Below are 27,207 nucleotides of genomic sequence, written 5' to 3'. Positions count from 1 at the left end.
ATTTTATGTACAAAATGTAAACCCTTTAAGGACAGAAATGTTTACCTACGGTTTTAACTGTATGATTTGTAATCAAGTCATTATTAGAAAATAGTAGTTTCAGTAACTTCTAGTGGACAAAATAGGTCACTGCTACTTCCATTCCATACAAACTGAAGGGGACAAATTATGATTATTTTTTTCCAGGCACAGCAGAAATGCACGCAAATGCCATGAAGACAGAGTAAATGGAGAAAATATCATATAAAAGAAAGCAACTATAACAAGAAATAAGATTCAGTCCAAACAAATAAAAGGCTTGAGTTTTTATTGTAAATTCTGGATTTCTTTGTATTTTTAATTCCACTACATACAGTGGAATACAATATAAATACTTTAAAATCATAACAAAACTATGCAGTCTGTGTTGTGTGGCTGTCATTGAATGAGAAAGGGTGTGATTGTTGTGACAGTCAGAATGCTCGGAGAAGACCTGTAGTGAGATTACGCAGCGGAGAGAGAGAAACAGATAGAGATGAGCAGTAAGCCTCCGAGTGTTTCTCTGAGGGAGGCTGCAGTAGGATATGGGGCATCAGTTATGCCCAAGCTGCAATTTTTACCCAGCAAGAAACTTTTCTCTCCTCCCAGTGTAAACAATATAACCCACCAGCAGTCGTAACTCAGATCTGTGAGAGAGAGCAGAAACAAACACAAATGTACAGGTTTTTCCAAACACTGAAGTATGCTGTATGTTAGTATGCAAGTATTTAGTTCGAACCTTAAAAGAGACGCTTGAAAGACCAGTGCAGTCAGAAACAGTTATTGCTTATGGTTGTTTGATCAATTATGCATAACATCTCTATCTACCATTCAAAGGTTTGGGGTCAATAAGACTTTTTCAGTTCTCCTCAGTTTCTTAATGTTGTTAAAGACTCTTCTCTCTTAAAGAACTTCGACATTTGTCACTTATTAAAAAAAAAAAAGGAAGAAAAAGTGTCATGATAAAAACAAATCAAACACGTACGTCATCAATGTCCTCATCGTCACTCCCAATATCATCAAACTGAATCTCATCATCATCTCCAGGTCCAAACGTGTCGGTTTCATTGATTTTAGCTGCAGGAACAAAAGATGATTAGCCAAGAGTCTTCAGTTGCATGCATCTACATCATCTGACACTTACAGTTGTGGGCGTTTTGTTTTAGTACAATGACATTTCCATATTACATTTCCAGTAAACAGAGTTTGAGACTCACCATGTTCTGGAAGCTCTCCATAGGCTTTAAGACTGCGGGCCTCATCTGCATTGTACTTTAAAATGACATCTGCTTTGGTATCCTGTGAAACACACATTCAAGAATTCAAAAACTTTTCATTTCATAATAAAACATCAAATGACAAATTGCAAAGCCTACCTGGTAATCTCTAAGGCCAACAAGGATTATGTCAGATGCGTTGATCCAAACCTAAAGGAGATATGATAGTACGTTTAATACTTAGGCAAGAAAAAAAAAAAAAAAGTTGTGTCCTTTTTAGGATTTCCTCTAGGTAAGCAGAAATAAGAGAAGTAAAATGAGTAAAAATTACATCAAATTATCTATACAGCCATTCAGATATATAAACTTACAGATCATTAACATTATTGTACCTTTTTCCGGAGCTTTCCACGAATGTGGCAGAGTCGCTTGACCCCATCAAAGCACATAGCCTCAAGCCTTCCATTTCCCAGCATCTTTATCACCTGACCATATTCTGGCACAAGACAAGGATAATTCTTGGATAACTGAACTGGTTTCTTTGCACGCGCGTGCGCACACACACACACAATAGATCAAACATTTGGCGTCAATAGGATTTAATGTTTCTGGAAGAACCAAACAAAAATACAACATATATATTTTTATATATTTTAACATTTAAATTCAGCGTCATTGCTCCAGTCTTCAGTGCCACATAATCCTTCAGAAATGACTTACAATTATTTATTTTAAATGTTAACATTTATCAAATATGATACACGCTTACTGAACCTAGCCTTTAAGTAAAGCTGAAACTTGATATATTTGCATATATACACAGGTCTATATTACTGGCGGATCTGAATTCTATCCCACATTGTTGACGTTTCCTTACCCTGGCCGTCCTCCTTGAAAACCAGCTCTCTCTTCTCGGATTCGTTCTCATTCTTACCACGCCGCCGATTTTTACCTCCTTTACCTATAGAGATGAAACGAACACTTTGAATTATCTTGTATGTAATAAGCAGATATTATAACTTCCCTTATATTTCAGTTCCCTCTCTCATCCTGGATATCACCTTTTCCAAAAGCTACAATATTGGATTCAATTAAAACACAACAGACACTTGTACATCTATTTACATACACGTGACACACTGTATATGTAGTAATAGGGCTGAAAGGCATTTATTTTTGCTCAGAATATTCACATTAAGCCTATACAGCATGCTACATCACATCTGATAAAAGAACGACATTAATTTTGCCCACTGATTGATAGTTTATACTTTTAGTAAGTTAGTATAATTCCTTTTAGTGTATTCCTAGCATGTATCTTTAACATACATAATCTTAAAATATACATCACTTTTATATCGTTAGCAATAATTACAGATGAACATTTATAGGAAAGCAACTAAGGTTTACGTTATGAAGTATTCTTTTATCTTTTTTATATTTATCAAATTTGAAACAACAGGTTTTTGAAGAATAATGAAAATAATAATATTTGTTTTCTTTCTTTTATAGCACCTTTCCAAAGCCAAAGGTTGTGCTATGAAACTTTTATTTGTACATCTCTCAATCATTTAATTGCACTGCTTTATGTTTTGCACCACAACAAGAACAACAAAACTAGAGCTTTTTACATAAAGTTAAGCATTAATAATCAATATTTCTAACCATTTCTTTACCATTATATTATTATCAGGGGACATAGAGTGCCAATTTTAGATTTTGACAATAAACAAACAAAAATTATATATATATATATATATATATATAGAGAGAGAGAGAGAGAGAGAGATAGATAGATAGATAGATAGATAGATAGATAGATAGATAGTTTTTTTTTTTTTCAAACAAAAACTAATTCTCACTTTTACTTTATGTCAGACTTCAACCTGGTTCCCATAACTTTGACCGTCATGCAAGATAAAATAACTTGTTTTAAACGAACCAGTTAACTGAATTATACAAAAATAACAAACAAAAAGGAGTTGTCGCAGTTGTAATGATACATCACAGATAAGGTAAATTTATAGTGGACAAACTGTCTGGTTATACACATCAGTTTCAGCATCGTAAAAACACACTCCAGCTCAACTAGCGGCTTTGAGAACTCGTGCTTTCAGAGGGGCGCCGCCGCTGGGCACGTTGCCGCCGCATTGCACGCGCACAGGCCGGCTGATTTAATTCAGCTCCGCTAACAACTGCTTGAACAATAAAGAGAGTTATATTTCCCTTACCTTTATTCTTTGGCATTCTCGGATTATAAATACAGCTGTCTTTGTTCGGTGATGTCGTACAAGAAAGTATGTGAATAAAGAATTGTAAAATTTCAAGAAAACGATGTCAAATAACTTCCCTCTCCCTTTTTTTTCTGATGACTTCCGCTTAAGCAATCCACGCCTGCGCAAAACACGATTTTACATAAAAACTTTATTTATACTCTCAAATACAATTTAAATGGGCGGGAAATACAAAGCGCGTAAATACATTTTAAAGATTTCAGTGCTGCCGAGTAATTTGGAGAAAAACATAAAATTGAATTGCAAGATTTATTTTATTTAAACTTAATCAGATTGTTTTTAATACCAGGGTAAATATCTGCTCTCTCAAGCACAACCGTGTGGGCAGAAGTGACCACTAGGACATATTTCTCACTTGCACTGTTATTATTAAAATACAGCAGCAACAATAAAAAAAGAAGTTGAGTTGACCTAATTCATGTAAATTAATTCAAGAACATGAAGACGTCGTCTGTTGCCAGAGTCTCACCAAACATGTAGCCTCACATGCAGACATACATATCCATTAACATAAAAAACTGTTCATTGCGAGGTATAAAAATAATACATTCTCAATAGTCTTTGAAATTATGATTGATAAAATTGAAACAATCTTGGTTAATATAGCCTGAAAACTTCCCTTTAATTTCATGAAGTGAATGAACATCAAGAAATACAAAAAAGGAGTGTGAGGAATCACTTAAGAGTAAGACAGCAGTATATCGGTCACTCCCAGTAAAAAAAAATAAAAAAAAATATGCCCTCATATATCCATCTACCATCAGCTCCTATATAATGTTACCATATCCATTATAAAAGATACAGCATACAACTGTTCTCATAGAAGTTCTGTTGAGTCGTTCTTATATGAAGGCTATTGGTCTGTGGAGAGGAAGAATATTTAAAGAATGAGGTCACTGTTTGGATTGCCTTTTTTGCAAATCAAATGCCCTTTAAGACACATGTGCATGACAAAGGGTTTTTGGACCACTTTGCCCAATTAAAACACTATATCAACACAAAATACTTGGTTTGTGACATACTACATTTCTAGGGACATACAACGAGGATTGTAAGTTTACTTGCATAGTTCTCTTTGATTTCACAAATGGTTTCAACACTGCACCATGTTGAAACACCACCTGAATTTGCATGTAGTGGCATTACTGATTGACAGCTCTTTCTTTCAAAAGGAAAAGCCTGAGTAAGCCATTTCAGCACGTGAGGTCTGTCTTGAAGAGGGTGGGCACAGCTATGGTCAGATAATACTAGCAATAATACGGCTCCATGCAATTGCTAGACATGATATCACCGCCACCACAATACAGAAAACAAACTCTCTTAACATCATACATTATCTCCACACAGAAATATTTTCATATCCATATATAATCCCATATGAAGTATATTTCTATAGTTTCCCCATAAAACAATTGTATATGAATTTAATATTCTCCCAAGAGCTTTTTATCATTTTTCTACATGATGATGATGCATCGATGATGAATGACAAGAACTAAAAAAATGTTTGTTTTTTTTGGTTTGGGCTGTCATTCCATGACGACAGTAGAACCACCATACAGCTCACATATTTATGTGCCATTTGTAGTTTAAATCCAAATGTTCACAGGGCGGTAGAGGTCAGCTTTTTGATACCACGACGCTGAGCGAGTGTGGAACATCCCACCGGCTCCAGTACGGGAGAAACATTTCTGTTCAGGGCTGAATAGGTGGCTGCCATTGCTCCCTGAGATAAAAGAGAAAATAATAAGAACACAGAATCTAACAGAAGAATTAAGTATTACAATTAGTGCTGGGCAATGATTAAAAATTGTAATCCCGACTTATCGCGTGGTTTTCTGCAATCGCACTGTTGTGTGCAAAAATCAATGATGAATTCAAAAGTAGTGTATTGTGCAATATTATTTTAAAAGTACTGCCACATGAACAAAATTGCAATAACATTAGTTTGCAAAACTTTTTTTTATAACAAATAAGGTGTTTTTTGTTTTGTTTTGTTTTTTACAGAAGTATTCCCTTTACATAGTAGCAGTTAAATTATTTATTGTAAATCTCAAAATATTAACATTGTCTAGTTGTTGTCTAGTTGTTGTTATAGAAAAAAAGTTATGCTCAGAGTCCAGAGCCTCGATCATAACATTATAAGAGGCACCTTCTGAGTAGAGACCTGCGCGATCACAGGACGCAACGCTGTGCAACAGAGTAACAAGTGTTTGCCGCATTGAGCAATGTGGACAGTCACAGATCTGTTGATTTCAGGAACGCATTGTCCAATCAAAGGTTTACAGAATCCACTCACTGCTCAACAGTTCTTGCACAGTGCTGAAAACTGCGTGCTTACGAATCCCCTCTCAACACACGAAGTGTATACATTGTGGAAGACTCATTGTGCATATATTCATTGTGTTATAAAAGAAATATGAGATCATGATGAACTGAGATGTCAGCTTCTTAAGCCCCTTTCACACTGCCATTCCGGCAAATACATGGGGTAAAGTGTTCCAGCAGTTGTTCCCGGTTCGCTAGATTTTGCACTTTCACACTGCCAGTGATTACCTGGGATATGTGCATGCTTTCACACACAACCCGTAAAGATCCCGTAACGACACGTGACATCAGGGCGTGACGTGTAATGTACGAGTCGAAAACGTTAGGCAAGTTACACTTTCACTGAAGCAAGCGAACGATCTCGGCGTCAGCGTGGAAAGTGAGGAACTAACTAATCTCTGCTTCATCACAGTTTGCACATATTTTTTTGTCACAAACAGCCGGTAAAAGAGTCACGCGATAACACACGTCATCACTTCGACACGGCATTAGATCTGGCTTTTGTTCACACAGCGCTTCACCAACCCGGGTTCAATACCGGAATCAATCCCGGGACGTGGTTGCTTTCACACAGAAGGCGACCCGGCAATGTTCCCGGTCCGACGTGCAGTGTGAAAGGGGCTTTAGTGATAATAAAGGGAGCCATAGCATGCACGCAGCAGACCATGCTTGCTTTTCTTTTAAAAATTAACAGTGAACAGTGGTTTGTGAATGTTGATGCTTAGCCTAAATAATTTGATCGTAGTGTTCATGTGAGCATTGCTGTAGTCTTAGGCCCACCCCAAATGCCCTCATTGGTTGAGACGCATGATGACACTCATCCCAAGCCAGTACTAAACAACATCCTACCCCTCCTGTGACCCATGGTTTGTCTGTATGTGTATCCAGAGCCAGGGAGCAATAGACTTTCAAAATAATAATAAAAACTGGTTTCATGCACTTTAAAATAATTATTGGCATTTATCAATTTATGTGTTAATGCGATAACGCGTTGAAATTTGCCCAGCCCTAATTATAATGATAATTCTGGACTGTCAGGGTTACAAGGAAACCATGATTCAATTTGCTAGCTTCATATTTTAAACTCTTATCGCACAGCAAACCTTCACTAGATGAGGTGCATCCTGGCGGTTAAGTTGGTATTTTGGTAGCTTGTCCTTGTTGACTATCCATGGGTGACGAAGAACTTGAGCAGCAGTCAATCTCTTGTGAGGATCAACGTGAAGCATCTTTGATACCAGATCCTGTCACCAAAGAGGTTTAAAGACTATACATCAAAAACATATACATGAGGCTAAGGAAGTCTCATAAACAAAAGGAGGGCCTTCAACCTTAGCCTCGAATGATACAGAATTCCAATATCCTCCAGAAAGGGAGAATTTCCCACTGCCGACCCGAGCCAGAATTTCTTCCGGTGTATCTTCCGGGCCATTAGCAAACGGAGTGAACCTGAAGGATGGATAAGAGCAGTGAGTTTTTAAACTGATATGAATATTGTTTTTTAACTAAATCAGGATCTATATGCAACAGAAAAAATGCAAGCAGAAAATGTATGCTATTTTAATGTACCCTGTAAGCATGGTATAAAGGAGAACTCCAAGACTCCAGATATCACAGGCTGCATCATAGCCTTGCTTCTTCAGGACCTGAGGGGATAATACAAGCACAAATATAATAACAGATTATTGAAAATAACTTACAAACATTGTATAGATATATTTAGCCTCTAAACTACAAAAAATCAAAAGGTACCTCTGGAGCGACAAAGTTTGCAGTGTAGCATGGTGTCATCAGCAGTCCATTTTCTGCTCGGAGTTGTTTGGCAAAACCAAAATCACAGATCCTGATGGATTCTGGGTTGCCAGATTCGTCCACATACAGGATATTACTGGGCTTTAGGTCTCTGTGTACTACCTGTAACCAAAGTGACAATCTATTGACCTTGATAACAAATATGCAGTATAAACCTGAAATATTTAAATATATATATATATTAATTAAACAACCAAAGTGCATATCTATGAACCATAACAAATCATAATAAATATATACATCTAAAACATGTATTTATTAAAAATAATAATAATAATTGATCGAAGGCACACCAAATAAGATATTTTAATGGTGTAACAGTGAACTTAATTATCCTGACTAAATTAATTCTTATTCCGTAATGTTTGGTGTGTGTGCGAGAATGCTCTTACCCCTTGGGTATGCAGATATTCAACAGTCTTTGCAATAGTGTGCAGGACAGCACTGGCCTCTCTCTCCGAAAAAAACTTTTGTCGGAGGATTTTATCGAGTAGTTCTCCACCTTTCATCAGCTCTGTGACCAGGTACACCGACCGCCCATCATCGAATACCTATAAACCCACAAAGAATCCGAATAACAGGAGACAAAACCTGAGACTTTCCAGTTATAAGTGTCCCACAGGCACTGAAACAATCACTCACATCTTTCAGTGTGATGATGTTGGGATGTTGTCCATAACGCAGCAGAATCTCAACCTCCTCTGTTGGATCTCTCCTCTCCTTACTGATAATCTGCAATCCAACCATTAAAACCAAATGCAGCCTTGGTGAGCATAAGAACCGTCTTCTAAAATCATACCAACCCTTATGAACGTTTGTGATAAATACACATGGAAAAACCTCTTTTCCATCTGACAAAGCAATCAGAACTGCCAACACATCACTTTATAAGATTTAGAAGAACCATGAAGACATCAGTAACAAAACGGATATATTTACCTTGACTGCATAGTCCATGCTTGTGCTCTTGTGCACGCAGCGCTTGCAGATGGAGTAAGAGCCCACACCAATGTCTTCTTTAACATCATATACATCGGTGAACTGAAGCGTGCTCCGGTGCGGTTGCTGTATAACATACGTGCATACACTTTATTCCCATGTTGCAGATGTGAGTGAAGTGTGTGAGTAACACAAGGATACCTGCAGTATGCCGCTCATGTTGAGGTTGCTCTGAATGGGCAGCTGGCTCTCCTCTTCTACTCCAGGAGCAACAAAGCTAAACCCTCTGAAGAGCTGATGGGCATTGGCACTTGGAGGGACACCAGGAGAGTCTGGGACAAATGAAAAATTAAATTGATTAACAGTAGATTGTTGGTACTGCAATATATTAATAAAACGTAATAAATATGCATCGCGCACACACCTCTTGGGGTTTTGGCAGTGAACTCCAAGTCAAAGTAAATCGTATCGTCTGGCCTCTGGTTGACTGGTTTAAAGGGAGGAATCACTTCCTTTCTGTATAATTTCTAAAGAGGAATACAACTCGTTTAAATTTAAAATATATAATTTTTATAAACTAAATGCATAAAAAAACAGTGCCCTGATGTTAAAATGAAATAAAATGAAATAGTATTGAAATTTTATACTATTTTGTGTAAATAAATCAAAAATACGTTTTAAATTGTACAAGTGAATTTAAGCATAATTATGAGTAGTGAAAAATGGATATTAATTTTAATCTTATTAAATAATAATGCTTTAAAGGTTCATTTGTGAACAGTTGATGGCAGAAAGGTAATATAAAAGTTAAAACAGAGGAAATGCACATAGACGATTAGAAATCAAATTATGGCTAAAATCTAACAAATAATACAGAGCTCATGGTATACAAAAGTAACTTTTACATGGTGTTTGCAGCGTGCAGACACAGCCACCCTACAATGATAAGAAACCATTTTTTAAATCCCCCCAAAAAACTGAACAGTCTCAATTATCAAGCGGTTTTGTTTTTTTCTGAGCAGTAGGACATCTCTGCCGACGGATTGTGCTGTATTATCATATTTTTGCCCTCACCAGTAGTACGCTGTCTGTAAATTTCTCCATATCTGAGCAGCTGTAATGAAAGCAAGTGTGACAAACAAAGCAGGTGTTTTGTAGTTGGATGAATAGGTCACTGTGAACAGAGCTGTTTTTAATAACGTAAAAGGGGTTTTTTAATGGTTGGGCAAGGTCTACAAAATTGGAATCATATGATGCGTACAGTTGAACATTGCAATGGACGATGACATTTTCAGGATGGGGGGGGGGGGGGGGGGGTTTGGGGATGATCTGCCCAAAGCATGAATGTGCCGGCTCAACATCGTGATGTCTATCAGCCATCGGCAATGGACGATGGCATTGTTTATTGGCCCAATCCTAGTTGTTTTACAGAATTATTGAGGAACTTCAACCAAAGTATGCTCCTGACTTTTCATAAAGGCCCATTATAAAAAAAAAAATAATAATAATAATTTATAAACTTACATTCCAGTCAATTGTGCTGAAGAACGAATGTCTTTTGATCTCTTCTACTCCATCAGGCCCGGCTCCTAAAATTCCAACCCCAACAATCAATGAACAGACTGAAATATACCAAATTTACTCAGCATGTACAACCTGTTCTTGGAAAACTAGTATAAAATGAGCTTTCCTCACCTAAGCGGTTGCCAGCATTCCTCTTGAACAGATTGCGGAGCAGGGACTGGGCCCCTGGGCTAAGAAACTGAGGCATACCCAGCTTGGCCCTGGAGTCAAAGAAACCAACGTCAGTACAAAGACTCCGTCATAAAGATCAGCGTTTTAAATAAATAAGACTTACTTTAAGATCATTGTCATGGTCTCCTTTCGGTCTTTCCCTTGGAATGGAAGCGTTCCGGTCAGCATTTCAAACTGAGGTAGAAATACATCAACAATGCTTCACTGTGACAGAAAAATTATGTTGTAATATTTAAATACAATATTAACCCACTTACCATTAGCACACCGTAGGACCACCAATCAGCACTGTGAGTGTGACCTCTGCGGTTGACCACCTCTGGAGCCATATATTCCACCGTACCACAGAATGAATATGCCTTGTTCTCATGGTCAATGGACTCTTTACTCAACCCAAAGTCTAAGAAACACACAACAAATCTTACTTGCACTAAGACTTATCATTGTGAGATAATCACAAAATGCCCAAAAAGACAAATCTGAAGCTATAATGAACTTATTCAAGATTGTTATACTGTATACCGAGTAATCCTTATTAGTGATAAAACACACATACCTGTAAGTTTGATGTGTCCATCATTATCCAAAAGAATACTGAAAGAGATCCAAATTTAGTTCTCTTATGCAAATGTACAATGCATTGAGTTAGTCAAAGTGTGATTATTAGCAACATCCTAATACCGTATTTTCCGGACTAGAAGTCACACTTTTTTTCATAGTTTGGCGGGTCTTGCGACTTATAGTCAGGAGCAACTTATATATCAAAATTAATTTGACATGAACCGAGAGAAATGAACCAATAGAAAACATTACCGTCTACAGCCGCCAGAGGGCAGAGGGCTCTATGCGGCTCAGTGCTCCTGTAGTCTACACTGAAGACATAGAGCGCCCTCTCGCGGCGGTAGACAGTAATGTTTTCTCTTGGTTCTGGGTTCTAAATAAATGCGACTTATATATGTTTTTTCCTCATCATGACGTATTTTTAGACTGATGCCACTTATACTCAGGTGCGACTTATAGTCCGAAATACGGTATGTGGATATAATATAAGTATATATTGATTAGAATTATTAAAATATTTATAGTATATAAAGTATATAAAGTTGCACTTTGAGCAGAGACACCTCACACTTTACTTAATACGTGGGTGAGAAGCATACTTTTCTGGTTTGAGATCTCTGTAGATGATTCCCAGTCCATGTAAATGGTCCAAAGCCAAAGCCAGCTCTGCAAGGTAGAACTTAACATCCTCCTCTGTAAACATCACCTGCATAGAGACATGAATTAGCAGAATTTCATCTATTATTACATTTTAAACTGGTTGATTCATATTTAAACGAGATTTACAAGTACATCATCATTCAAACATTTAAAGACAGTACAATTTTTTTTTTTTTTGGCAATGAATTTGTATTTAGCAAGAAGGTGACAGTAAAGATTCTTACATTTTTACAAAAACTGCTTTTCTTATAAACATTCTATTGGTAAAAGACTGGAGTAATGATGCTGAAAATTCAGCTTTGCCATCATAGGAATACATAACATTTTTTAATATATTAGCTTATAAAATGTTTTTTTTTTTTAATAATGCTATTCCACAATATTACTGATTTTACTGTATTTTTGATTAAATAAATGCAGACTTGGTGAGAATAAGAGACTTCATGAATAAAAAACATGTTAGATTTTTCTGTTCCTAGACACATAATTCACCTCTTTAGACAGGCGAGTGAAGAGATCTCCTCCTCTGAGAAAGTCCAGAATCAGATAGAGTTTGCCTTCTGTCTGAAATGCTGAGGAATCAAAAGTAAAGATTCAAGAGTTTTAAAGCGTGCATTAAAGTATAATTAGTAATAAGAAGTTGTACTGCAAGTTGAATTAAAGTTCAACAGAAACACACAACCATGAAGCGTAGGAAACTGGTGATGGGATGTCAATAACTCACCATAGTGCAGTTTAACAATAAAAGGATGGTTGACCTCAACTAGTATGTCTCTCTCCATCTTTGTACGCATTCGATCTCGTACTGAAACCACACACACCCAAACCAAAACATTATGAATCGCCATTATAAAAACTTCCTTTTTCAGTTTGTACAACTTCAATAATAATGCACTAACACCAAATGCTTTTAAAGAAGTTGTCAACGCATAAATAAATATACAAAACACACACCTTTCAATGTAGCTTTCTTCAGTACTTTCATAGCATAGAGCTGTCCTGCATCAGGTCCAGTTATCTTCTTGACAAGGAACACCTGCAGAAGCAAGTGCCATTATTAAATGAAAACCAACATAATGATGCTTTTTTAAATTTAAACACAATAATAAAAAACTGATATGTGAGCAGTTCACCTTGCCAAAAGATCCCTGGCCCAGCACCTTGCAGAGTTCAAACTGTCTTGTGTCCGCTTTTTCCGAGCCCTCCTTGACGTGGTGAGTGATGCTGATTTCCTTCACCAAGCCCTCATCCTATGAAGGAGACATATGAAGTTTGAGAAAGCTTGCGTCAACAACAAAACATGCAATACAACATCAAACCAGCAATCACAGAACATTTATCTTCTTCTGTTCTTTTAAAAATGGCTATCACAGCCGTGTAACTTTAAAAAAAAACATTAATGCTAAAAAACAATTGTCAAATAACACACAATCACTTCAACACACTCATCAACACAAACTCATGCTCAAAAAAGGTCTGAGAGTCAAGCAAGCACACACACACACACACACACACACACAGAGGATGTTAAAGAGAAGCCTGGATAGCTGTTGTCTCTGCAGAGGAGCAGCATGCCAAAGTCTGTAGGAGGAGAGAGAGAATAAACACCAAATAAAAGAAGCAGACATTATAAACCAGGCCCATCTGACTAACTGAATTAATCAATGACTGAACACTTACAACTGACCAGAAGATGAACTCTAGATACTAAAATACTTAATCCAAAAACTTAATGAAGTTCATACTTAACTTAATGATAAAACGCATTATATAGAGCTAAAAGTGCTACACTCAGCTTCATATCATTTATCATCTTCTTCCCTTCTTTCACACTCTCTCTCTTAACATACACTCGAGACGAGAAACAGGGTGAGACTTGTTAATAATCTAGTCCTAGACACAGAGTTCTATCAATAGACTGCACACACCAGTCTGCCAATATGAATAACTCTTAATCGTGGATGGAGATATTCTATCGATGGTGGAAAAAGACCACAGATGGTGATATCCATCACAGAGGTAAAATATGGCACAAAGATTAAGTGTGACAAAAAAAGTGTTTCAACAAGTCAGAAACGTGTGTATCAGTGCACAATAACAAATTGAGAGTAAATATTTTAAACAAAAAGCTTCTCTCCTGACCTGCTTTCACTAGCATTTCGAGCTGGCAGAATAGTTAGAAGCATTTCCATTTTGAAATAGACAATTTTACATCCACAACAAAGGGTTTGGGTAATAATTAACTTAAATAATGCAAATGAATCTAAAACTGAATTGAAATTCTAGACATTTGAAAGCTGGTGACATGATTGAGGGGGCCTGGCATGAGAAAGAGGAGCTTGAGAGGGTGCTGGCAGACCAGATTTTAACTGAAGCGTGACCAAGGATGACGTCTGAGGGACATCTCACAACAGGAAAAGGAAGTGAGCGTGGGTGTTGCACACTCTTTGTCAAAAAGATATTGAATCTCAATAACCGTCCTTCCCAAATACACATAGAACAGGACAAGCCTAAATATACACTAATGTCCAAAAGCCTGGGGTAATTAGGTAAGTTTGTAAAAAAAAAAACACCTTTTTAATATATATATTAATATATTTCATTTCTAACCTAATTAATGCAGTCTGGGTGAAAAAATAAATCTTACCAACCCAATATTTTTAAACGGCAGTGTGTTTGTATATATATATATATATATATATACATATATATATATATATATATATATATATATATGGGGTTGCACCGACTTAACGATTTTCAAGATCGACTTCAATGGTCTGCCATGACACTTTAAGCTTGACGTCGACTAGTCGCGGTCCTATAGAGGGTGCAACAGGATAAATGTTTGAAGGACTTCCACATTTACGCTCCATTTGCAAACAGTTAAAATAACAAATACATAAATACTATGAAAGCACTCCACATGCTTGTGTGATTATATTACTGGATGCTCGAAATTTAACAGGAGAACGCACATTATAAACAGCTTATTGTAAATGTTAGTTAAAGGTTCCTGTTCTAATCTAATGCGCTGCTGCACTGTAACGCACACACATAGGCTACAGCAGCTCGTACGTCATGTGCAGATCGCTGGCGCACAGGTAAAGTACTGTCAAAGTTGTTCTGTGATTTCTCAAAATAGCTTAGAAACTGAAAAGTCCTATAATTTATTTCTTAATAACTAAACCCACAGCTTCACTAATAGAGAGATGCTGCCAGGTAGAATTAATTCACACACGCAATCGCTCTCACTAATGTGTTCATATGAATGTAATCTCTACTGTGTTACTTTATCTGTATCTGATTTAAAATGAGCAGAAATCTTTTTTAAAAATCACTAGTCGTTCAACCCCTTATATATAGTGAGTGAACCTACTTCTCTGGTTCACAAACAGCCCTATCAATTGATCTGACAGCTTTCAGAAGAACATTTCTGCTGGGCTGTAGGAAAATGAAGCTTTGCTTGAAGTGAATGCCGAACATCCTCTTCTCCTGCTGGCCACTTGCCATGTCACTCATCCAACAGGAAACCAATAAAACCAGGCTGTACTCCGAGACAGGAAATGTGATGTTAAAAGCCGACTTGCTTATATAGGAGACACATCTTCCAATTGAAAGACAAGAGGAATTGCAGGAGAACAAATTATCCTCAAGCAGTGAACGAAGAGCTTGTTTGACTTACCACAAGGAACCCATATAAACTTGAATTGGCATACTTGGATCCATCAACATAATCAGTTTTGACAGACATATTCAGTTTGACAGACATATTCTGTCTAATCTGCAGACACACACCCAAAATGCATATATATTTGAACTTACTTGAACAGGAGCATCATCATCCACCATGGAGTCATCCTAAAAAGCAGGAAAATATGTTATTGCCATCATGTTAAAACAGCATTTGCAAGGGCTATGATCATAGTGTGTCAAATATAACCAAAATAATTAAATTATGTGATCTTCAAGAACAGAAAAGATGTACAGGAAATCACAAGCTCAATTTATTAGGGAAAGAATTTATATAAATGACTGTTGCAAATCTCTATTACTGTAATTTGTAAATATAATGGCTCCTTGAGGGCTATGACTATGTGCAACATCAAATCATCTGACCACATTTTGACATTGGAGTAAAACAGCAGTGGGGAAGATTGTTGTTTACAAGTAAATGATTATTTATAGGTCAACACATGAACAGGGGACATAGCAAGCAAAGCAGGATGGCTATTTCCAGACCACAGGATTAGCCCGGATCACAGGAAGTTCATCAGGGAAAGAGTACAACAGGACGGAGTCCTGACAGTGTAAGAGAGACAAAAAAACAGTTACTATTTAGCAACTTGGATGACATATTTATCCTAAAGCCAACAGCGCGTATAATCATCCCCTGGAGTAAGCAGGGCTTGGTGCCATACATGATCATTACAATATATACTCTAAATAGTTTATGGATCATCAATAGTGTTGTCTGAAAACCATTAGATAGTTTGATTGTGATTGATTCTGACACTAAACAAATTGTATGTTTTTACATGACATTACTGCTTGCATATTATATATTTAAATATATACTTCTAAAGTTGAATATAACTTTGCACTGTACATTTTTCAGTACACTGAATATCCATACAGTATGCACACAATACTGTTTAAAAGTCTCACCAAAGCTGCATTTATTTGATCAAAAGTACAGTAATATTGTAAAATATTACAATGACTTGTCCATTTTTATATATTTTCATGAATAGTAAATTTACTCCTGTGATGGCAACAGCAACATTTTCCAGCAGCAATTCCTAAATTGTCACAGTAACATGATCATTCAGAAAACATTTTAATATTCTGATTTGGATAATATACATACTTCTATGTATTTTAATTTAGGATTAGTACAGCCATTTAATGAAATTGTATGTTTAATATCTCATCCAAATAATTTCACAATCAAAAGTGTATGTGGGGGAGCTAAATGTAATCCACAGACTAAATCTGAACACTGACAGAAACACACAACCCTGCAGTGAAAATAATGAAAGTCTAAATTGATCGAATTCCGATTAGAGAACAACAGACAGTCCAGGTCCAGAAAGCAAAAATGCAGCTGTTTCATAATTAATGTAAGACTTTAGCCATGACTCAAAACCTTATGGACGGTCTACCTACACGGACAGTATTTGGGGGTAATCTAAAGTTGTGTTTGGCACATTTATGGTTTATTTTTGCACGCAAAAATGCTGTCTAGGTATGTTTGGAGCCCACTGTGTTTTGAGAAAATGCCTGTTAGTCAGTCTGTAAGAAGGCAATTCCCCGCCCTGTGCTGCTTATGTTTACTCAAGTCAAACTTCAAGCAGCTACAAAAAGCAAGCTTCAATTTTAAGTTACAGTGTAAAGGTAAATTTAGATTGTACACAGACACACATTCTCTCGCTCTCGTGCTGGGCTTGTCTGGTCAAGTCTTGCTTCGAAGATTTACTCATTCTTTAGTTTCATCAAGTAACTTACCATTAGTTAGGCACTAACAGTTAACATTTCAAATAAACTCTTCATAACGCTTTAAATACTTCGCTACGTCGTATAGTTACGACGTATAGCGTAACTATAAATCACGCACTTTTTCTGTATGACAGTTATGAGTTTGAAAAGTAGCGAAATTCGAAAACGCAAACCTTTTGTCTGAATACAGTGTTTGTAAACTGTAAACTTCGAGACTGAACACTGGCATTCCCAGTCATACGAAGAAACGTTATCGGATTAGATGTGATCGCACACAATCTAACAACACTCCTCGATTAAATAAACGTGATATAACCTACCTCATTCTCCATATGCCCCACAGGCAACTTCTGCCAGGGGTCTGCACACTGCGCCAGCGGCATCTCAGTCCAGATCTGTAACTTGCGATCAGTGATTTGACGCTGTCAGTCACTGTAAAGTTGCACTAAAAGAGTCCCGCAAAGAGGATGGTCCCTAACTGACGCATAAACAAAATATTTCAGTTTAGTTGTCTTTTACTTCTAAGGTGTCCGGCTGCTCTTCAAGAAAAAAAAATCTAAAGCTGTAGTAATGTACTTCCGTTTTCGCTCAACATGGCGTCGTCACCTGTCTGTCAGAACGAGGCTGGAGGAAACGTCATCATGCGTCATAGTGCGCGAGGGAACACTGGGGCCGCCCACCGATACACACGCTGTACATTGGCGCTCAGGTAGTTTAATGGAGTCAACAAGGAATTATAAATCTATTAAGAGAGATTATATCTATTCAGTCAGGCCTTTAACATTTCGACTGGTTTTTTAACAACGCATGTGATTCACATTGATTTGAGCATCCTCGCTTGTGCTCCTTTTCTACTATTAATTCATGTAGAACATTCTGTCTTTAAATACTTTGGTCACTTAATCAATTTAAATCTCTTTTCCCCTTCATAAGAAAAACACACGTGACACATTTCATAAATGCAGTGCACAGTCACACCACTGCAGACACCACAATCCTCAAATCAGAGTTATTCTAAGCCCTCTGCTACTGCTGGATGAGTGTCTATCAGCAGTTTATCATTCTCACTCTCTGTTTTTGATGAGACACGGTTTATGTGTGACCCATTTCCCCAAATCAATTCAATTTACGCTTTGTTTAGTGTGGCGACCATGAACCAGGTAAAAGCAGCATATTTCTACAAATAAAGAGTTTTTTTGTCATGTTGTCAGTGTTTTGTCATGGTCTCCTGAGTATTAATAGCTGGGAGAGCTCCCCAATGTGTGCTGTTTTTAACCCTGTAAATTCTAAAGACTTTTTTTTTTTTTTTTACGTTTGCATGTATGTTTCGTGTCATAATTGATACACACATAGAACATCTAGTATGACACAGCTCTCACTCGAGGAAGAAGTTAACACTGCAATTTTATTCAAAGGCCCAAAATGAATGAATATAAGTAATTTGCAGATAGTGATACTTACATGATAAAATGTATATTGTTTGTGTGCTACTTTTGTACTTGATGTTAGAATATAAAACTTGAATAAGAAAAAATACAATTCACAGCAAAAAGACACATTTAACACAATCTGAAGGTGACATTTTTAGAATTACACTAAAAGGCCTTTAACTTGCTAAAAAGTATAAATGATAAATAAGATGCGAGATGGCATGTAGTAGATTATGTAAAACTAGTTTTTCACCATGCTTTTACCAGGCCTAGAAATTAATGTGCCTAATATAATTTTCATATTGGGTCAAGGAATGTATCAGTTTTCATTTAACTATATCTTTAACAAATAGTAGAAGAACATAAAAGGCATCTACTCACAAATATTGCATTTGAAACATTTATTTGTAGTTGTAGGGCATAAAATTCACAATGTATGAAACATACATGGCCTCTTGGTGACTCCTCCTAGTCAATGTCGCATTAAGTTTTAACCTTGTGATTCTGATGCCCCCTTTAAAATCTCAACAACATCCTAACAACTATTGCAAACAATTTTTTACTTTCCCTATTTAAATTTTTACTTTCCTGATTCTCAGAGATGTTAAACAAACAATATTTTAAAACAACCATTAATGCACTGGAAATGCCAAATGTGAGTATTCCCAATAAAATTGTTTTTATCAAATTCAATTTCTCACAATAAAATACATGTAAAACAAAAACCCGGTTTTAAATAAAAGCTGAAGAGGGTGAGAGGGTAAATAATTATATTTTTTTCCATTCTAAAGTCACATTTTCAGCTGTTTATTTTAAATCTTTTTTTTTTATGTGAATGTTTAACACTCAAACACTCTTGAGTGTTGAAGAGTGTTAAAATACAACAGAAATACATTTGTACTTAAATTGTAATACTGTAATATTTGGAACCCTTGTAATATTGCCACAGATTTAGAAATGTTAAATTTTCCCCTTTAAATATTTTGTCAAATTAGAACTGCAAAATGGTTGAATTTCAGACACCTTAACCAAAAACACACTCCTGCTGATGTATAAAGTGAGAGAAGTGTGTGTGTTGACACAAAGCAGCAATATTTGGTGTTTGTGATTTATTTACATGAGCTAAATATTCTGCCATGACATGGACATTGGGTAATAAGCAATAGAGGCATTGCAGACATTTACAAAGTCCCATTAATTCCAAGTTAAAGACCACCATGTTCATTCACAACATGAACAATCAGATGAAATAAAACAAATCTACATTTTAAAATTTATATTGAGGGTCAGTGTTGTAATTGAAGACAACAAGAAAACAAGGCAATGATAATATTAACATGTGAATTGAGGCAACTTATCTCAGTGTGCCTGAGAGATTTTGCTCAGTTTCCCAATAACTGACTATGAAACTTATAGCCACATCAGAGGTGATCATTCAACAGGAGAAGGTGTACTGGTAGGAAGGGGAGGGAACTTGGGATGATAAAGAAGTCAATTTAGCTGACGGACTTGAACTTGATCCAGGGACTGGTGCCACGTACTTCCATAGGAGGTTCATTGTAGAAGATGTTGTTGCAAAGTTCCTCCAGTGGAGGCTCAGGGTCTGTGGTGGCAAACTCAGCAGCATCTTCAATCTCCTTCTTTACCGCCACATCAATCTCCTGCAAAAGGTGTCAACTGTTTAGTGAAAGTGCAGAAATGTCCATCTTTCAGCATGAAAAATTCTTATTTTTGGGTATTATGTGGCTTTCGTGGCCTAATAGATAAGAGAGACGGACTTGTGTAACCCGAAGGACCGAGTTCGAGTCTCAGGTCCAGCAGGGATTGTAGGTCAGGAGAGTGATTGAGGTGAGACCCTTGAGCAAGGCACCAAACCCCCATCTGCTTCCAGGGCATCTCAGAACGAGTTTGTGTTCACGGTGTGTGTATGCACTTGGATGGGTTAAATGCAGAGCACAAATTCCAAGTATGGGACACCATACTTGGCCTTTCCTTTCCTTTCCTATTAATAATCCCTCCTAACCATCAATGTGACTGACACACACAAGAACAACACTCACTATGTTAGTGATTGTGTCCTACTTCAATCTGACTCTCGTAAGCTTCTGCAGGCTCACCTTAAGCTCCTCCACGCTGACCATGTTGTTGCTCACCATGCGATCCTTCAGCAAAGTGATGGGGTCACTCTTACTGCGCATGTCATGAACCTCCTCACGTGTGCGATAGCTATGGGAACAGTGGATAAGGAGACCAAAGATTGTCACATATGGGGAGGAGCACTAATTGAAAAACAACAAGTAGATGGTGGCTTCAAATCAAATCGTGTCTGCACTACAAGTGAGCTGCACGCTGCAGTTAACAGGAATTGTCACTTGCACAATCGAAGTAGTGTCGCATCATCACTAAAGATTATATACAGGAAAAAAAAGCTATTTATGAACCACAGGATTGCTTGTAAGAAAGAATTGAATGCAAAAGAAAAGGCAGTAGAGCTCACTGTTTCCATCAATGGTAAGTTTTAATTTAGAATGTGTTTGATAATGTAAAAAATAGTCGTTTTCTTGCTTGAGCAACTTAATGTATAAATCTTTTCCACAAACTATTTAACAATATTCTTTTAAACATGTAATAAGAAATGTTTGTTGATTACCAAATCAGTAATGGATTAATCGCTCAAAGGAAAATGCCACTGTTTTTCCATATTCCACAATGTTCTTCCCTGAACTTTGCAGCACTTCGACCTCGGCACAGTAATATTATCATTCCTGAAAACTCCCCTCTCCCTCTAACGTCCGTCAATACAACCAACGTGAGGAGTTTTTAGGAGTGATGATATTACTGTGCTGAGGTCAAAGTGCTGTAGTGCTCTTCCGCCATACATTATACTTATCATTTTTATCCACTTAGGAAATCTGCATTTTTTATTATACCTTATTGAAGAACCTAATAAAATATGAAAATAGATATTACAAATATTTAATACAGGTTATAGGGAATTGCACGCAGCATACATGGATTTTTACATTTTGTTTTTAATGACCCGCCCCACAAATAGTGTGACAATTTCTTTACCCACGTGTTACCCGCGGAGTCCCTGGGTTATGAGACGACCTGTGCATCACTAGCACACACTACAGTGATTGAGTGCATGCACTGAGACGGGAGAGGTACGTATCGACTCGCCTAAGTTGAGGGATGCACATAGTGGAATATGGAAAAACGGTGCCATTTCCATTAAAACAACAGTGAGCTTTGTTTGAGATTATATAAAATCCTACCTTACTCCTGGGTCTGTCATACTGTGTCCATGGAAACGATAGGTCAGCAGCTCCATCAAAATAGGACCCTATGAATGTAAATGTCAGATGTATTATTATTGCTAGATAAGTGCTTATATTTCATGAGTGTATATGCAAACAGAAAACATCTTAAAAGTAGTGTAACAATTATCTATACATCTCTACAATATCACAGCACTCAAACCACAGCTCACTTTTCCTGATCTGCAGTGTTCAGCAGCAAATTTGGTGGCCTCTCTTACACAAAGGACATCCATGCCATCCACCTACAAAGCCACAGAACAGCTGATGAAGTATTCTGACATGAAGAGTAATTTTAGACACAAATAAATCCTGCATCTTACTCTTAATCCAGGGATGAATTCGCCTCTCTTGTAGTAGTCAGTACTAGATGCCCCTCTCTCTATAGAAGTACCCATGGCATATTTGTTATTCTCGCAAATGAAAATGCAGGGCAGCTTCCACAGAGATGCCATATTATATGTTTCAAAGATCTGACCCTGCAGAAATAGTGCAAAAATGTGCATGAAACCTCCCTGAATGCACAAGTTGTTCAAATTTAGTAGCAGAATTATCAGCTTAAATCACTCATTAGGACTAGCATGATTGTTTGGATCTGCGTGAAAGTGACTTACCTGATTTGCAGCACCATCACCATAGATGCAGACACACAGATCCTTGGTGCCCAGGTATTTGCAGGCAAACGCTGCACCTGCCCCAAGAGGCACCTGGGATACACATGAATAGTTATTCAGTACTGATATCTGCACTCTATTCATAAGGAACTCTAATCTATTAAATTAAATTACCTGAGCTCCCACAATTCCATTTCCTCCATAAAAATTTTTAGTGTACATATGCATAGACCCTCCCTTTCCTTTGGCAATGCCTCCTCTACGACCTGATGAAGAAATAGAGATGCATAGAAGAGGTATAGAATAAACAAATATATAAACAATAAAATAATAATTCAATAATAGAGAAAAATAAGAGATCAGAATTTTAAACTATATGTTTTGATGTTCTCACCAGTGAGCTCTGCCATGATCTCACGAACGGTGCCCCCTCTAGTGTAAGTATACCCATGGGCACGATAGGATGTGATTAGATGATCTGATCGTTTGATAGCAGCCTCAACACCAACTGCACATGCTTCCTGTTAAAGAACAAAATGCATTTATAAGTGTTTCTGTGTTCACTATGTGTCAACATTTGAGTCAATTACAAATGACTTTCGCAACCATGTGAATCAAAACATACAAAATATTCAATGTGACTATTTTACAGTGGCACAAATGTGTGTTTAGAACTCAAAAAGTCTCAGATAATCTTGCGCTTGTAAAGTTTATATCTGTGTGTTTGTGTCACCTCTCCATCATAAAGGTGACAGAAGCCCCTGATGGCCCTCTGCTTGTAGAGTATATCAGATTTGAGCTCCATTCGTCTAATGGTCTGCATCGTGCGATAGTACTGAAGCCCCTCCTCTCTTGTAAGCACAGCCTGCAGTGGAGGGCCCTCCTCCAGCTTGTATATGTCACATTTCTGCCAAAAGAAAAAAAAATGCTTTCAAATGCATTAAGTTTTTATGTTTTAAAGCTTTCACCTTGCTGCTCACTAAGGCTGCATTAATTTGATCAGGAATACAGTAAACACTAATATTGTCAAGTACTATTACAATTAATTTAAAATAGCTTTTGTATTTTATTATATTTTAAATGTGGAAAAGCTGAATTTTCAGCAGTCACATGATCCTTCAGAAATTATTCTAATATACTGATTTGGTGCTCAAAAAACACTTCAAAGTATCAATGTTGAAAGCAGATGTGCTGGGATGAATTTAAACGTTTTATATATATATATATATATATATATATATATATATATATTTTTTTTTTTTTTTTTCTTTTTTTTTAAAGAAAGAAAAAGAACTAACACAAGCTTATGAATGGTAGTGTATATGCACTAAAATAAGTATTACATAATAAATTAAGAAACTGCTTATCTGATAAACTCACTTTGATATCAAAGGTGGCCTGAGGGGTAAAGTCTGCATACGTCCTGGCAGATACCACCAATCTTGCCCCCTATGAAACATAACAACAACAACCTGAAAATTCATTTTAAAAAATTTAAATAGAAAAAACTTGAGAAAAGATTTGTTAATAAAGAGGTGATAATAATAGAAAAAAGCAGTCGCGTAGAAACAATCACATCTAAAAGGAACTGAAATGTCAACAACCCCGGTCAAAGCACTCTGTTTGAAACAGGAAGTAAGCCCAGGTAAAACTAAATATATTTGTAATAATCGGACCTACATAACCAATGTATTTTTACTCAGCAACTAGATCAACAAACCTGCAATCTAATACCAATGGCGATCATGCGACAGTGACCGTTGGCGTACACGGTGCGGTTTTTGCAGTCGTACGAGATCGCAAACGTTTTTTTCTCCCCTTAATGTTACGAGCACCTCCCGACAATTTTCAAACATTTTCTCTGCTTTTCAGCCATTCTCGAGTCTTTGTCTTGGTTTCTTTTTTGGGAAGTCACAAGACATAGCTGCCACAAAGAAAACGATTTCATCCTCAGAATCCATATTTTCATGAATGTCACGAAACGTAATGCCTACGTCAGAGTTTTTTAAATTGTAGGAAATTTGTGTTGTGTGTTACTGCCTTCGTATGATTTTCGGATGAACTCATCATGACGTGCGAGGACTCACGAAGTTACGACCAGTGTTGCCAATTTGGGGATTTTGACACAAAATTCTCAGCGTTCTCAGCAGAAATTCTCAGCAGCACCCTTCTCAGTCGGAAAAGGGTGGATTGCCCACTTCAGGTTGGTGGAGAGTTCCTGCCTCAAGTGGAGGAGTTCAGGTATCTTGGGGTCTTGTTCACGAGTGAGGGAAGGATGGAACGGGAGATTGACAGACGGATCAGTGCAGCTTCTGCAGTAATGCAGTCGGTGTACCGGTCTGTCGTGGTGACGAAGGAGCAAGGCAAAGCTCTCGATTTACCGGTCAATCTACGTTCCTACTCTCACCTATGGTTATGAGCTGTGGGTCATAACCGAAAGGACAAGATCCCGGATACAGACAGCCGAAATGAGCTTTCTCCGTAGGGTGGCTGGGCGCTCCCTTAGAGATAGGGTGAGAAGCTCGGTCACTCGGGAGGAGCTCAGAGTAGAGCCGTTGCTCCTCCACATCGAGAGGAGCCAGCTGAGGTGTCTCGGGCATCTATTTCGGATGCCTCCTGGACGCCTTCCCAGGGAGATGTTCCAGGCACGTCCCACCGGGAGGAGGCCCCGGGGAAGACCTAGGACGCGCTGGAGGGACTATGTCTTGTTGACGGTATAGTGTCACTATACTACACTGGGGCGCTAAGACCCACACAGACCACATGGTGAGCACCCCCTACTGACCTCACTAATACCTCTTCCAGCAGCAGCCTAGTTTTCCCAGGAGGTCTCCCATCCAGGTACTGACCAGACTCAGCCCTGCTTAGCATCAGTATTTTGCACTTTGTAGTAATAGAGTGTGTTGACTGAAATAAGTCTCTATGAATTCAGTTTTTGTTTTTGGAGAATCATAATATCTCTTGTATTTGAGCAGGACAAGGATGCACTTTAGTGACATAAGACAAATTCCCAACATTGTGTCTTTGCATCATTTCCATCATATTCAATGTGCTTGCAGATTACAAGCATTTCCTAATTTAACTTCAGAATTTTTTGTTATACTTAATCTTTTCTTTTTTACATTTCTTTATTTGTAAACTGTGTATATATACATATATATATATATATATATATATATATATATATATATATATATATATATATATATATATATATACTTTCCTTTATCTTTACCAAATTTACCTGTATTTACTTTGTTTTCACATTTGTTGACTTTTTGTGAAAAATTTAGACTTTTGGGGGTGGTTCTAGAGAATTTTTGAGGGAGGGGATTGGCAACACTGGTTCCGACCTTTAGAATCGCACCGTGTATGGCCACCTTTAGTGTTGCTACCAGCTTGACATTAAGTATGGCATGCAGCTGGACATTTAGTGTTGCATCCAGCTGGACATTTGCCACTCAATAGCAAATATGATGCAAGACACATACTGTCTCTCTCATAGAGGTCACCTTCTATTTCCTACAGAGAATTACAGAAACAGACTACCATTTTAATCAAGTGTTTTCTGAAAAGCACATTATTTCTCATTTGTTACATTGTTTTGTCATAGGTTAGCGTTAGTTCAATGACAGCTTGTTTACTGACAAGTTTTAGACGTTACCCTCCCATTGCATTTAAGCTAGTTAGCCAAGCTAAATTAGTTTATACAAGCAGTAAAATATCTGATTATACTTATGTAGGTGCAAAGTCCTATGTTAACTTCACTGGAACAGGAAAAAAGCTTCTTACTCGTCAGAGAAGGCAATCAAAAAAGTTTAATCCAAACACAAAATTACAAAACTATACAAAATCCTGATGGCTCCTGTAGCCTTTCCTATGGTTTCACCTGTTAAACCTTTAACTGCTGTTACCTTGAACGTTTAAACAAGAGTTATTTTTTAATGACAGACGAAAACGGTAAGAAAACTGTTTCTCCCTTATTTCCTATACACGAACAACTACCCAGTTCAATCTTCCGCCCAAGTGGGCGTAACCATTAAAGAAACAGAACAGAAATTAGCCTGTACATCAGAAAACATAGGAAACAGTACTGAAATATATATATAAATATATATAAAATAAATACAGGAAAAAACAGAACTACCTCAGAAAGAAAGATACAAATATGATATATTCAGTTTATGCTTGAAATCAACACTCCAAGAAACAATACCATACAAATTATTGAAACGTAAAATTGGCTCTTACAACTTACATCAATAAAAAAAAAATTCTACATTGGTTGACGTGATGTGGTTAGCCTTCAAAACATTAATAAATTTGCTAGGCAAAGAAGCACACTTTATTAATCAAGGGATAAATACTTACGTTCCTGCTGGCGCTGCCTCTCAGAATGTTAGAAATGATGGGTAACATCTTTCTCATAATATTTACCCGCAGCCTACTAGAATCAGATCTCTTACAGTCCTTCTTTCACACTAACCTGAGCCCAGTGACTGAGAAGGTTTAGTAACCCCAGAGAACAGTCTGGATGATGGGCTGGACCGACATTTCGAGCCTATATTTGTTTTGCCCACCTTTGACATTTTGCTCAGAGCCAGCCGGAGCCAGTTTGCATTGAATCAAACAGAATGTGGCAACTGCAACAGCAGAGTATTGATGATATATAAAATCTCTAGAACCACCCTCAAAAGTCTCAATTCACAAAAAGAATATACTTTCCTTTATCTTTACCAAATGCACCCATATTTAGCCTA

The 27,207-nt window shown here is 37.1% G+C and overlaps 3 protein-coding genes across 4 annotated transcripts; all 3 read right to left on the bottom strand.

Moving 5' to 3' along the window:
- Nucleotides 1–290: 290 nt before the first annotated feature.
- LOC113048784 (eukaryotic translation initiation factor 1A, X-chromosomal) lies at nt 291–3,646 on the bottom strand. Its single transcript, XM_026210632.1, has 7 exons — nt 3,467–3,646; nt 2,113–2,196; nt 1,628–1,731; nt 1,395–1,445; nt 1,236–1,317; nt 1,004–1,095; nt 291–665 (listed from the first exon to the last, which is right to left on the bottom strand). Exons 1-7 carry the CDS (start codon nt 3,480–3,482, stop codon nt 660–662), a joined length of 435 nt encoding a protein of 144 aa, XP_026066417.1. The 5' UTR covers nt 3,483–3,646; the 3' UTR covers nt 291–659.
- A 476-nt stretch (nt 3,647–4,122) lies between these two features.
- Nucleotides 4,123–17,709, bottom strand: LOC113048783 (ribosomal protein S6 kinase alpha-3-like). Of its 2 annotated transcripts, XM_026210631.1 has the most exons (23): nt 17,404–17,709; nt 15,410–15,445; nt 13,104–13,165; nt 12,718–12,834; nt 12,539–12,620; nt 12,309–12,389; nt 12,077–12,156; nt 11,524–11,630; nt 10,920–10,957; nt 10,621–10,763; nt 10,467–10,537; nt 10,304–10,392; nt 10,133–10,197; nt 9,033–9,135; nt 8,810–8,940; nt 8,609–8,734; nt 8,312–8,401; nt 8,062–8,220; nt 7,610–7,771; nt 7,427–7,503; nt 7,189–7,306; nt 6,961–7,101; nt 4,123–5,255 (listed from the first exon to the last, which is right to left on the bottom strand). In XM_026210631.1, the coding sequence occupies exons 3-23, from the start codon at nt 13,155–13,157 to the stop codon at nt 5,133–5,135; spliced, it is 2,157 nt and encodes a 718-aa protein (XP_026066416.1). In that variant the 5' UTR covers nt 13,158–13,165; nt 15,410–15,445; nt 17,404–17,709; the 3' UTR covers nt 4,123–5,132. The 2 variants fall into 2 exon arrangements, with proteins under 2 accessions (XP_026066416.1, XP_026066415.1); XM_026210630.1 differs by lacking the exon at nt 13,104–13,165 and having other exon boundaries at nt 17,404–17,708.
- A 1,190-nt stretch (nt 17,710–18,899) lies between these two features.
- LOC113048782 (pyruvate dehydrogenase E1 component subunit alpha, mitochondrial) lies at nt 18,900–26,990 on the bottom strand. Its single transcript, XM_026210629.1, has 11 exons — nt 26,819–26,990; nt 23,828–23,896; nt 23,181–23,354; nt 22,842–22,968; nt 22,622–22,713; nt 22,448–22,540; nt 22,157–22,312; nt 22,007–22,078; nt 21,792–21,859; nt 20,631–20,739; nt 18,900–20,174 (listed from the first exon to the last, which is right to left on the bottom strand). Exons 1-11 carry the CDS (start codon nt 26,873–26,875, stop codon nt 20,010–20,012), a joined length of 1,182 nt encoding a protein of 393 aa, XP_026066414.1. The 5' UTR covers nt 26,876–26,990; the 3' UTR covers nt 18,900–20,009.
- Nucleotides 26,991–27,207: the final 217 nt, after the last annotated feature.

Source organism: Carassius auratus, chromosome 30, assembly GCF_003368295.1.
Source record: "Carassius auratus strain Wakin chromosome 30, ASM336829v1, whole genome shotgun sequence".
Classification (NCBI taxonomy): domain Eukaryota; kingdom Metazoa; phylum Chordata; class Actinopteri; order Cypriniformes; family Cyprinidae; genus Carassius; species Carassius auratus.
This window is presented reverse-complemented; position numbering and strand designations above follow the sequence as displayed.

Excerpts from the sequence above, each read along its gene's own strand:
- LOC113048782 (XM_026210629.1), bottom strand. The coding sequence starts at position 26,875 with ATGAGAAAGATGTTACCCATCATTTCTAACATTCTGAGAGGCAGCGCC. Across the intron at positions 20,740-21,791 it reads ATGACAGACCCAGGAGTAAG|CTATCGCACACGTGAGGAGG; the intron begins GTAGGATTTTAT and ends CTGTTCCCATAG. Across the intron at positions 20,175-20,630 it reads TCAGCGTGGAGGAGCTTAAG|GAGATTGATGTGGCGGTAAA; the intron begins GTGAGCCTGCAG and ends CACCTTTTGCAG.
- LOC113048784 (XM_026210632.1), bottom strand. Across the intron at positions 1,732-2,112 it reads TTTCAAGGAGGACGGCCAGG|AATATGGTCAGGTGATAAAG; the intron begins GTAAGGAAACGT and ends GTCTTGTGCCAG. Across the intron at positions 1,318-1,394 it reads TTGGCCTTAGAGATTACCAG|GATACCAAAGCAGATGTCAT; the intron begins GTAGGCTTTGCA and ends TGTGTTTCACAG.
- LOC113048783 (XM_026210630.1), bottom strand. The coding sequence starts at position 17,466 with ATGCCGCTGGCGCAGTGTGCAGACCCCTGGCAGAAGTTGCCTGTGGGG. Across the intron at positions 12,390-12,538 it reads GAAGAAAGCTACATTGAAAG|TACGAGATCGAATGCGTACA; the intron begins GTGTGTGTTTTG and ends GTGTGGTTTCAG. Across the intron at positions 8,402-8,608 it reads GCATGGACTATGCAGTCAAG|ATTATCAGTAAGGAGAGGAG; the intron begins GTAAATATATCC and ends GTTGGATTGCAG.